Source organism: Rhopilema esculentum, chromosome 20 (assembly GCF_057945365.1).
Source record: "Rhopilema esculentum isolate cy_ngs chromosome 20, ASM5794536v1, whole genome shotgun sequence".
Lineage (NCBI taxonomy): Eukaryota > Metazoa > Cnidaria > Scyphozoa > Rhizostomeae > Rhizostomatidae > Rhopilema > Rhopilema esculentum.
Genome location: NC_142834.1, coordinates 2,098,788 through 2,112,083, shown reverse-complemented (window position 1 = coordinate 2,112,083; position 13,296 = coordinate 2,098,788). Strand labels below are relative to the sequence as shown.

Genomic DNA, 13,296 nt, shown 5'->3' with positions numbered 1-13,296 from the left:
CAAAAATAGCAGCGGTTTTCGAGACTTAGCTTTCGAGGTTAGCTTTCGAGTATATTAAGGTCGTATGAACAAAACTTTGTTCGTTCAGGACGATTGTATTATGATGGCAGTATTTGTTGCTCTGGAGTATTTTGGCAAAAAGAATATTTCTATTTGTGTTGAGCTTCTCTGTTCTTAAAGATTTTCCATTAGGACATCTTTCCATCTTAGCGTTTTCGCAAGTGACATAATTAGTAAATTATCCAAGGGAAATGAAAATTGGAGGGAAGTTTCAAGAGGATTGCAAAGTATCTTTTAGCTGCTGTTGTCCTGTCAATTTATATATTAATGATTTTGATCAATTTTGAGTCTAAATTTACTCTTTTGTAGTATTTGTCATATGTTTCTTGCAAATTTTTTGCGGTTTTGTACTTCAATAACCTTATAAAATGCAACGTTATAATAAATTAAGTGTTTCAGTCTTTCATACTTGGCTGGTTTCGAAAACCTGTAGCTGCTACATAGAAAACATTTATATTAAAAACAATTGTGTAATACTCTGGGAAAAAATTAAGGCTGGCATACTGCACTCTCTCAGTGATTGTCGGACATTTAATACATACCTATAAGCCGGTATCTTTGAAATCATTCTTATTATAATCCCTTGACACTAAAATTCATTTTATGGCTTATTTAACATTTTGGTGCAGCATGGGTCCCTACGGGCGAGATTATCGTCAATTTCAAGCAAGTGCATCTGCGTCACTTCTCCTCTAAATTAATTCGGCTTTGCAATGACGTAAAAAGCACACACATACCGTTTTGTATTCAAATTAAGTTTTAACAGAGGTAATTTCGAGATAAATGTTACAAAATTTGATTTCACTAGGGGTTCTTATCTAGGGGAATTTTATAAGATCACGAATCTATTCTTGTAGAAGGTCTTTGTGTTTTGCTTTTGATGCATTTAGGGATTTTTTGAGAAGTAGCAGTTCTGAAGTTTGGGTTTTTGCAAGAAGGTTTGTCCCTGGCTCAGGTTAGTACCATCAAATGCTTTGAGCAGGTGTTCTCATGCCTTTTCGGAATGCTTTTTACACGCTGTTCTCTTCCCCCGTCCCTTCTTCAACTTTTGGTTTAAAACACAGCAAATATTTTTCAATCTTTCTTAACTTTATTGATCTCTAAGGGGTTAAGGCTTGGTCACATCGCATGATTCTTTCACGGTTCTTTAGGCATTTGTTGAGGATTACCCTGGGTATCAGAGCCACATAAATTCGAGCACGGAAAACCAGGATAGAAGATAGAAATGGAACCCCTTTTCTCCGAATGGATTTCTACTTCCGCACTCGAAACATTTTGCCTCTGGTACCATCTCTATGTCTGGTGCCCAGGGTAATTTTGGATCGATTCGGCAATTTAAGTAAGCTATTTTGCTCTTCCCCTCCCATGCTTTTGGTATTCAGGGTAGGGCAGATCCATCAGATTTTAAACCATTTGAAAAAAGCTAACATTTTGCAAACTGAGCTTAACGAGTAATGGGATAAGGGCAGTATTGGTTACTTGTTTGAGCGGAATTTCCTCTTCTCTTTACTTGTGAAAGGATACTTTTTTTCAGGCCTAGCTTAGAAGTTTCATTTTTTTGCCATGGCGAATTATATGCAGTTGAATTTGACTAGAATGCGGCAAAACACGGCAACGGGTGAAAAGTCAAGTTGAATTACGTCGCGTTAAATTGGAAAAAAGACTAAATAGCCCCACGCATGCGGTTAAGTGTGAACTGAAATGCAAAATAAAATTGACTTCAAATGAAGGCTTACTGAACATGAAACCTGGGAAATTATCAGTTTTTCAATATTGCAGATCGTCTTCAAGTTATTGAGCGTCATATCTAGCCACCGAAACTTGTCGTGACATTACAAACACCGTGTTCAAATCGATTGATTGACAAATCCATTAAAAAACAAATACACGATGTTAGTTTACATGGACGTTCCGACTCCGTCCAGAGTCATCTTCAGTATATATTAATGGGCGAAAAAACAACTATAAACACGTCGATTAAACAAAGGGGATCTTAAACCACGTGATAAAGCAGTACGTTAAAGGAGCAATCAGGATGCGCGAGATGTCACAAGAAATGATAAACAACCTAAAGAGATAAACAAGGAATAAAGGCACACCAAACAGTGCTGGAAAAGGAAGTTTGAACAAAATCATAGGAATAAAGGACTGTTGGGAATAAAGCGAAATCCTTTGACGGTGTATGAGAAGGCTTTCATGAATAAGTAGCTCAAAGGAGTTCTTTGTTTTGGAGTGAATAGAAAAATCTTCAACAACTGATTTTTAACAAGAAGTTGTCGATTGTTTTAGCAATATGCAATTTTTATTCGTCGTAGTTCTTATTATCAAGTTGCCTTTTCTCTGATTGACTTCTGTAATCAATGGAAAGTGAACTAAAACTAGCATAGAAGTATATATATATTGAATTTGTGTCTTCCAGCATTTTCAGAGACTACACATGTGCTTAAAGACGTTATTGCTCGGCTCATTAGGCACCGGTTGAGAAGTCATTTTTTTCTGTTGACATAATTTCAGCTTCAATTAACTTGCGATGTATTCAACTTTTTCAATTTGTCGGCATTGCTCATCCTCAGTTTTTTGCAGTTCATACTCAGATTCGCATCTTCTACCGTCAATTAAAGTTTTCTTTCAAACCATGGATCGTGTTTGCATCATCTTCTATTCAAACTACTTATGTCATCTGCACAATTTTAGTCATGTCAATGTTGCTATATTGATGATCTTCCTTGTTCGAGTGATGTGTAATGTTGCGTGGAGAGCCTCTGCTGAATTAATCACAAATATTATTGGTCTTATGATGTCTCCTTGTGGGACTCCCATTCATTTTCCGTGACTTCTCATTTTCTCCTTTCCTGTATAACATTCCCAGAAGTTAGTAGGTAAAGCATCTGATACTATTCGAACTAAGTTGCTTGCAGTTGCCAAGCAACTGTATGATGAAAAGACTTTTGAATAAAAGGCTTTGGAAAAGCAAAAGGTTTGAATGTAATATTTTTAACAAGAAGGACGGATTTTCCTAATATTAATGCTGAAAAGTAATCATTTTCAAGTTATTCAGACTTTAATAATTTTTGCTCGACCTGCTGTTAAAAATGACAAAAAATGCAACGAAGGTGAACATCAGTCAATTTTTTTTCTCAAATCCCATTAATATTTCAAGACATCATGTTGAAAAGGCAACGACACAGCAAACTCCGGCAAAGAGCATCAGCTCTGATGACGGTATCATGTGGTCCTCAAAGGTGAGCATATTTGTAAAGTTTCCTACGACTTTAATGCATTTTTGTACATCACAGTAAATAAATTACTAAACGAAGTATTTACTTTCAAAGCTGACACTTTAAGACATAGATAGGTAAATGCAGAAAGGAAAGCGTATTCCAAGCGTTAAATTTTTTGATATATTCAATTTGCAAGTTCATTAATCGTTATTAATGATAATTTTCAGGTTTACATTTGTACTTTAAAAAATGACTTTAATTATGATTTAATCCAGTTTAATGATGATCAGAGTAAATTTCACGATGAATATTTATTCTTTGATTAATTCATCCCACGTTTTCATTGCTTTCTGTTCACCATGGTCTTATGTGAATTGCGTCTTCACGCCTAACTTGCCCCCATTATATCTAAAAGAATACGCGCAATGCTGTAGGGTCTTTTGTCTTCCTGTTTCTGTTTGTTGAGAACACTAGGGTAATGTTTCATAGCATTTCTTTTCTCTCGGTTGAGCTAGGGCTACGCACGGACTCGACACAGCGTGGGTCTCTCTTTGCTCGTTGTACTGCCCGTCGTTTCACCCACCCGACTCAATTTTTTCTTTTTTTTTAATTTTGGTTTTTTCAATATAATTCTGACATTTCCAATTTCTTTTTTGGCACCGTAAAAGATTTTCAAGCTCTTGCGCATTTTTGTTTATTTGTCATTTCATTCTTTTACGTAAAATCGCTGCATCGGTTTACGATAAGAAAAAGTGAATTTTCCGGTTCGTTTCCTGACTAAAAATCAATGGTATTCTAAAAATCGATGGTGAGGGATTGTCGCCTCACGAGTGACATGTGGATGTCTATGACATGTCTTCCTGAGGGAGCCAACTGCAAGTTTTTTGTAACTTTTCCGAGTTAGAAAACTAATTTGTTGACTGTTGAAGCAACCTGGACAGAAGACCAAATCATGAATGTAGCTAATTTTTAAGCGAATAATTGACACTTCATATACTGGGATCAGAGACCTAAATTTGAAAGATATTTTTGGAAAGGGAAAGAGTAAGAAATTGTTATTTTCTGACAACGAGCCAATTGTAATTTTTCGCTAAATCTTTACCAAGCCTTTACTAACAGAACGTTGGGAATATTACGCTTCTATCAAGAGGCTCGTGTACAAGGAACGATTTAAATTTATCAACGGCTCATTTTGGCCGCTCTTAGGAGGGTTTAGGCAGAATTATAACACACAGCATGTCTTACCCAATTGTTGTATTTGTATTTGTTTCTACCTAGCACCCGAAGGTAGTTTTAGGACACTGAGAAGCTATGCTTATCGAGCAGTGTCCTGGGCCTTCCTCTCGATGTGACCACACCATTCCTATGCCTGGAATTACAGAGAGCTGGCGACTCTACCCACTCTGGGTAAAAGTTTGGTCATGCCAGGGACTCGAGCCACGGGCCCTTGAGTCTGTAGTCAGCGCATCTAACAACTGAGCCATCCTCGCATCATGCTGAGCCATAATCAACTTTCTGTCAGAATAGCATTGACAAAGGAGGCTGTGCAGGGGCCATATTTATGGACCTGAAAAAAGCTTTTGACGGCATAAAATATGCATGCATATGGAACTAATCTAAATTCCCTGCAGCTCATCCAGAGCTATCTGTTAAACAGCAAACAAAGAGCAAAAATAAACAATTACAGGAGAGAAATTGATATTGGCGTCCCTCAAGGACCAGTATTAGGGCCTCTGCTGTTCAATGTATTTGTAAATTACATTTATTTTGCTGAAACTACTAAACACTAAAATTTGCAATTTTACTGATGATACCACTATCTATGCGCGCAATTCTAGTGATAAAGTTAACGAAGAAGTCAGATGTTCTGACCAATGACAATACTGCATCAGAATCGTAAAAATTGCCTAAAGTAACAGTGTAATTATTATAATAGAAGCATTTAGAAAATAAAGTAGACACGAGAAAGTCACAAATCACTATTATGGCTTACTAATTGCACTAATCTGATATGCTAAATCGTCTACGCAGATGAACATTTACGTGACAAGCCGAACAGATGTAGCAAAGTACAATACAAAGGAAAAATATGTCATACTCGTTTATTTTTATTAAAACAGCCCCAATAAGGAACATTGGGATGAGATTTGCTCAAAAAATATGAATAATTTAAGAAAAAAGGCGGGCTGAAATTCAACAAAACTCAAAAGATTTAAGAAAAAAGGCGGGCTGAAATTCAACAAAACTCGAAAATTAAATTACGAGGTCAATGATTACGGGCTAAGCTCGAAAAGCCGTCAATTGATTATATTTATTCCTAGTACAATTTACTTAAATTCATAGTTATTTTCTATTAAGTTGTACAACACGCAATCTTGTATATTAGTTCCATAAGGACAGATAATTTTTTATTTTACACCGTTGATTATAATGTGCTTTTGAAAGGTTTTTTTTGGGGGTGGGGGGGGGGGGGGGGTTGATGGCACAGCAACTTTTAAGAATCCAATCAATGTTTTGTTGGGCGAATTTTCTACGTGAGATAACCCCCTATTATGAGCATTTCCCATTAGCGATTAGATTCAGAGAGTATTTTGAATGATTTCACATACAGAATTGAGAATATTGAAACACAAATGCAAGTGTATAGGGTGTGACCACAGGTGGAGCCTAGACATTCTAGCTTTTTCAGGACAACATATTTACTGTGCACTGTACTGTAAACTACAATAGTACGTCCATCCCGACCACCAGGTGAAGTACGCCCGTTCCAACCAGTGTCTCTAAAAAATGTCTAAAATATATTGACAGTCGAAAAGCAATTATTTGAACTTATTGATCAGAATTTAGAGAAAGCATCAAAGAAGCTGCAAGGTATCTTCTCACCAAAGCAGTGATTCTAGATTTTGTTAAGGAAATCATTCGCCTGATAACCAGCCTGTCATTCTAAAGAACAACACCCACACCACGCCTCAGACAGAGAGCTCAATCACTGCCCCTGCCAATGCCTCCTGCTTCCTGCTCCTTTATCCCCGCTTCATGCCCCCTTCCGCTATCCACTGCTCCCTACCACCTGCTCCCTGCTCCATGTATTCTTCTCCAGTACCAATCCATTTTTCCCGTACCCAACGCTCCCTGTCCTGTTACTATGATGCCACCATTCCAACTTAAACTGGTCTGTAATATTCGTCAAATACTACATTGCCTTCAAACAAAGACCTCATTCGCCTCCAGGAATTCTACGTACGCGGATAAAGTGCAGGAAGCTAGTACAAAAGTAGCAGAGACCAGTACAAAATAAAAATCAAACGGACATCGAATCATTGTTTATGTATTTTTGCTTAATTTTGTTGATTTGGTGTTTGATTTTCATGTTTGTTTTCGTTTAGACTCCAATTTGGCACAACAATATGACAACGAACAGGAATATGACCGTAACCGAAGATGGAGATTGGAGTTTCCAATGCCGTGATATTTTCACCCATCACAACAGGACGTATACCTACCCCCTGACCAACGCGTTTGTGCAGTTCTCGTACGCCATTGGCATCATCAACTGTTCTGCTGTCCCTTTTACGATCGTCTGCAACCTCATTCTCATAGTGGCCATTTGCATGAACAAGAGGCTTCAAACGAAAACAAACTTTGTCATACTCAGTCTCCTTGTCTCAAATCTACTTGTTGGCTTGTTCTCCCTCCCATCACACGGTGCATTCGTACTACTGGTGGCGATGCGAATTTCCAATTGCGCTATAAGAGCCTTTACATCAATCTTCAGCTCAACTGTTGCCGTGACATCAATTCTTTTGACAATACTCTTGTCCTATGAAAGATATACTGCATTGAAGAAACCCTTTTTGTATGCTTCAAAGTTTACCAACAAAAAGGTAAATATTTCAAATTATCAAAATATCGAAAAATTATCGACAAAGTAACTCATTTAACAATAAAGTCATCTACATACATGCATCATTGGTAGATCGGCTACCCTTCTGGATTATTTTATTTATGATCTCATAGATAGAAAAAGTAGTTTTGATGGCACATATAATTTTGAAACTCTAAACTCAGCATTTTTGTCAACACAGTTGATGGTTCAATGGTAAGCTAGTTTCAGGCATGCAAGCATCATTTTGGTAACATTAAACCTTTTCTTTTGACAGTAGTTTCAGTTTATTTCAAACGATAAAATGGATTTTTGGAACTGATAAGATATAGCCTGTTGTCATTTAAGTATATAATTGTATGACTTTCCAGGCATACAGTTGTTTGACATTTCTTTGAGTTGAGTTGCAAAAAACTGTGCTATGATATGGCTTGACCCCTTTATATGCTAGTTTTGTACTACAATTATTGTTCCAGGAAGCCACAGGTTCCAAACGTTCAACAACCCCAGACAATACCATTAACAGATTTGTGATGCAAATTTTGAAATCTGTTTGAAAATTTTATTTTCAGACACTCTGCAAACATTTGGCAACGAATGGCTTTTTCTTTAACTTTTTTTGGCCCAAGAATACTGTACTGGAAAACCTAAAAGTTTACTTTAAGCAGTAGAGATCTTGGCCTTACCCAAACGTAGCCTTTCCTAAACGAGAAACGACTTTGTTATGACTGAAAGCTATCTAGAACGAGTAACAGCTGAAGATAGCATAGAAGATTGGACGCGTAATTTTCCTCTGATTCTCAAAAAAGCATAACCTTCGAATAACGACTGAAAGAATGACGAAGTTTATATCAAGCAGTAGAATAAAAGTAGCCCAAAAGGAGAGTGAGTTTTCAGCTTTCAAGAAAACAAGATCTTCTTTCTCTAAATGCAGCGTATATTAAACAAGAAGTTTAAATTTACAAAATTTACAAACTATTATAACAGGCTTGTACACTTGGTGAGCAAATGTATTGCACAGGCTGAAGCAGAAATGGCGGCACTGCAGCAAGAATTTCCAGCGAACGAGAGTTCAAATGGCCATAGCAAGTTTCATAAAAGTTATAAGATGAATTTTTAACTGGAATATGTTAGAAAATTTATCGAAGGTTTGATTCTGAAAATAGTAAATGCAAGAATAGTCTTGACGTTTATCTATTTCAATACAATATGGACAGGTCGCAAAAACACAAAAATTGAGCCACGATTATTGAAGTACCCGTGTACTCATTTGTAATAAAAAAGTTCATCTTTGCACCAATTTGTGAAATCTTATTACAATGAACTTGGGGATACTTGCTTTATGCTTGGGTTTCTAGAACTGCTCGTTCTTCTCACTTTTGTTAGAGAATATTCTTAAGGTTTCGGTGGGAAAAATTTGGAGCTGTAATCGGTCTAATAGCAGCGGCCGCTTCGAGCTTATTGCAACAGAAGTCGACCAATAGAATGTATCACAAGTCGTCCGCTCTTTCTTTTCCAACCGATTGCGATGTTGTAATGGGAACAAATAATGCTGCAAATTGCGTAAAATAAAAATTCCGTATTCTCATTAATTGAAAATACCAAAATTCCCGCGATAAACAGGTTCACTCAAGTGCCTCAATAGCTGTAATAGAGTAGGCTTAATAAAATGGCTTAAATATGCCACTTTCCACCAAATACAAGGCCATTAATGATCAACTTGGTACTCCAACATTTAAATGTGATTTTGCAAATGTTTTTCTGAACTTGTCATATCGCGATTACCTGTTACAGAGCCTTTACAAAACCTTTGACAAACTTTTGTATGTCTCACAAAGGTTTCAAAGCTGCCCGACTGTCCAATAAAAGTTAAAATTTTTTACTTTTGAAAATGTAACTTTTTAAAATTTTGAATCAGAAGTGTTGCCAATGGTTTGAAGTTTGGTTTGATTGGTTTTTATCTATAAAAAGACGCCTAATGGCTTCACAAATCTGGTTTGAGTTTCGATCGCTTTGTCGTTCACAGCACGGCCGCCATTACTGATTTGTCAAACTTGTGCAATACTAAGCAAGAATGCTCTTTATAGATCATCTGAATGATTTCTTTACCAGAACTAGTTTAAAAGTTACTTTCTTTTTAGGATACAATGATTGCATGATTTTCAAGCTCTGTTTTTGTTTCACAGTTCCTTTTCAATAGAAAAACAGAATAATTGAAAGTAAATATCTCTAACTGCCTTGTTTATATTTTAGATCTTTTTCTTCGCCATATCTTCTTGGCTTTTGGCATTTGCAATCATACTTGGTGCGGAAACGAGGCCTACAGCAATGTATGCAAGCATTATAATGAGTTTAGTCATGCTAATCGGCTATGTATACAATATTTTCGTTCATATAAGCCTGCGTAAAGCGGTTAGGAGAATACGGAGGAATCAGGTTACCATCAAAGTAACAAATGAGGAAGTGAATTTGGCTGCTGAGCAGGAGAAGGCAAGAAAAGAAAGCCGCACCAATAGGTTCACAGCCTATGTAATCGGCTTACAGCTGATTTTCAACCTGCCGGCGATTATCGTATACTCCTCCCTGAGCTATTCCGGCCAGGGTCCGGTCCCATTTTACATTGTGGACACGATTATGTGTTTGCACGCCACAGTAAGCCCGGCTTTGTACCTCTGGCAGTCACCAGGCTTGTTTAAAGCAGTTCAACATCTGTTCAACCCTTCTGTCTCTGTCCAGGAATGACCAACTAGCTGGGACACTTACTTTTTTTTTCTTTTTTTTTTTGGGACACTAACCTGGGACACTTACTTTTTGGCTGCATTCATAAAAAAGTCTGCTTGAAACTTCTCTTAATTTGAAATAATACATCTTTAAAGGTGAAATAACAAAGGAATTTTTTCATTTTCGATGAAGTGTACTCATTGGCAACGCCAGTTACTGGAGTTTTCAGTAAGACCACGCCCATTTTGCCTCGTTTCGTACCAGCTAAATTTTCCTTAGACAAAAACATGATCTACCCTCACTTAACGGCCTTTTATCAAATTTCTGTAATATATTTTGACGAAAGTAATTAACCCCTATCCTTGACGCCACATGTCGGTGTACAATTCATAGTTGTGGCAGTGTATGTTATGGATAGCTTCTGTCTTTACAAAGCAGGAAAATGAAGTAGGGTTCGCAGATTCTTTTTTGCTGCCCAATTTATACCACTGGTTAACAATTTGCTGCATGGGGAGTGGTTTTCCTTTACGTGTGCAGCAACAAGAGCTAGGATCAGTTAAGATATTGAGCCGAGTATCCTTGATAAAATATGGGCAGAAATACATACTCGATGTACAAAAGATTTCTAGGTTTTGTCTAATCTTGGGACTTATCATGTTTGTATAGTTGCTAATTTAATAATTATTTTAAGACAATAAACACGGGGTCGGTATTTCAATAAACATGGGGTCAGTGCTAGAAACAAAAGCCACCACCCCAATCCTTAGTGATTTCAGCTAAAAGGGGTGCTGTTTGCAAGCAGAAAATAATCCTGTAGATTTATTTGATCCACAAACATTAAGACGGAAAATGAAGGAGGCGAGTTATCCCTTAGAAGTAAGCCTTCTCCTTTGGTGGTATGTGTATCATTGCTTCCTTGCGGTTGATAAATTTTTTCGTGCAAACTGGCAGTATAAACCGTTTTCGTTACAATAATTGTTTTGTAAGAAACAAAGTTGTGTACTTCAGTTTCTTAACACTGTAGAAAGTTTCTAAAGAACTTCTTACGTATGAAGTCATCAATTTTAACGTTAGGTTCGTACTTTTTTCGCACTAAGGGCCAGTTCATACGCCGCATTTCCGCCGCAGCGAATTAAAGTGCAATTAGATGCGACAGTATTTTCCTGAAGTTTTTGTTTTGTTTCAGACGCCGAATTTAATCAAGCCCTGTCAAATTTAATGTGGTTCAAAATCCTGCGCAGCGCTACCGATGTGATTCTCTTTTCTAGTTTCTCCATGACAACATGGTGCCAACAAATCAGTTTTTGGCCATTCTGATTACGTTGATGAATAAAAATAACATGCTTGTGAATAATCAAAGAAGACGAGCTAGTCAGAAAAAATTGAGACATCTTCTTCTGACCACTTTGTAAAGAAGGCAATCAAAATTGTCGATTTGGTATCAAATTATATTGTTGATGACAAGCAGTCAGAATCTGTAGACTAGATTTTTCCACTTTCGGTTTTCTCGCAAAAACGATTGACGTTTCGATCGAAAGGCAGCCATTTTAACCAAAGACTATGAGATTCATAAATTTTGGCCAACACAGCACAACTATACGCATGCGTATTGCCATTTAATCACTCTTCGATCAATCAAAATCAATATCAATCACAATTTTCATTGAATTCGCTGCGGCAGAAAAACGGCGTCTGAAATCAAGCCGCATTTCTGCTGAAACTATTATTTAAATGCGGCCGCTTTTCTACCGCATTGAATTGATAAATTCTTATTCGGTTTCAGACGCCGTATTTTGCCGCATTCAAATGACACTGAAACTTTTTCAGATTTGTCAATTTAATTCGCTGCGGCAGAAATGCGGCGTATGAACTGGGCCTAAGAAACTTCCCAATAGAAACCTATTTGAAAGATCTTTGTTGCGGCAAGCGCCAATTTTTAAGTAACTGGCTTTATTCTACAGTATAATCCGATGTACTTTAAGGGACCAGTATATTACGTACGTTATATACAAAGTACGTTGTAACGAGGGTAAATAAAAGTTGACTAAAACCAAGCACAACTTTTGCTGGGACCAAGCACACCAGTACGTTATATCCGAAAGTACGTAATAACCGAGTACGTTATAACGGGATTCTATTGTATTGTTTTCTAATACTTGTGATATTTCTGTCAGGAGATTCGCTTCTGTCTCAATAAATGCAGCGTTGGAATGTATTTTCAGACTCCGAGTATCTTCAGTTTTATGTAAACCAGCCAATCATGATGACAAAAGTTCACAAAATCACTGAGTTCTAGAAGCTTTCAAAATTTTGTTTGTTTCTTTTTTTCTTTAACTGAGTATTAAAGTTTCTTAATTTTCAAGATGGCCTTATGATCGTTTTTGGTAGCGAGTTTCTTGATGAGTGTATCCGCATAGGTGAGCGGAACCTTGTGACATACCGATCCCAATTGGTTTCCATAGCAAGAAAGAAACATCTTTAGACAAGAAAACGGAATTTATATTGACTCTTTTAATAACTTGTAAGTTAAACTTTTTTGCTTATGGTGTATCATAATTTCTGGTTTCATAATTTCATGTATCATAATTTCTAACGGTAGGTAGTTTTAATTTACGTTGTATTTGAAAAGCAAAGAACCCTTGTTGTCTAAGTCTATGTCATTCAATCTCTCCTAGCCCGTTTGAAATCTTGTTATTGCTAAAGCGGCCTCTTAACCTTTTGTGAATTCTACTGAAAATTTTTATACCGCGATTAACAGAAAACTTAAGATTAAGATTCATTGCTGACGGTTTGATAAGCTGGCCAGCATCGTTTTTCCAAAAAAACTTTCATCAATGTTTTTCGCAGTTTACGCGCAAAATCATTTCCCAAAAAACACAGGAGAACAGGTTGCAAATCCAAGCCCGCTTTTTAAAAGCACGTTGAAATGTTAATCCTACCTCTCAGATAATCCCACTCTCTGATAATCCCACTCTCTGATGATCCCACTCTCTGATAATCCCACTCTCTGATAATCGTGCCTTCAACATAATTATACCCAGGGCAGAGGGAGAGGATTTATTGGCCCCGTGTCAAATCGAAAGAAAGATAAAAAGGCACTTCGAAGGCAGGCTCATCTAGGGAGTCTGACGAAAATTTTTGAGAGGATGGTTGCTAAAATTACTTTGATGGTCATGAAAAAATCTTTAAAAGTGAAATATGTTCGATTTCTAAATTCAAGCAAATCTTTCTCATAAGCTTCTAATTGAGTTATTATTCAAAATTGCCCTGTCTATTCTAATTGAGTTATTATTTCAGGGCCCTTAATGACCCCCCCTGGTCCCCCTCCTCTCCTCAGGACTATTTATGCCTCTGCTAACCAAATTTCTTCATTCTCAGTAGACAGAATATAACTCAAAAGAATGGCGTTAA

General features: G+C 37.0%; 1 protein-coding gene across 1 annotated transcript; it reads left to right on the top strand.

Annotated features, from left to right (window-relative positions):
• The first annotated feature begins 3,152 nt into the window (after positions 1-3,152).
• On the top strand, positions 3,153-12,502 carry LOC135687174 (uncharacterized). The gene is made up of 3 exons (XM_089114285.1): positions 3,153-3,302; positions 6,668-7,165; positions 9,418-12,502. Exons 1-3 carry the CDS (start codon positions 3,153-3,155, stop codon positions 9,904-9,906), a joined length of 1,137 nt encoding a protein of 378 aa, XP_088970411.1. The 3' UTR covers positions 9,907-12,502.
• Positions 12,503-13,296: the final 794 nt, after the last annotated feature.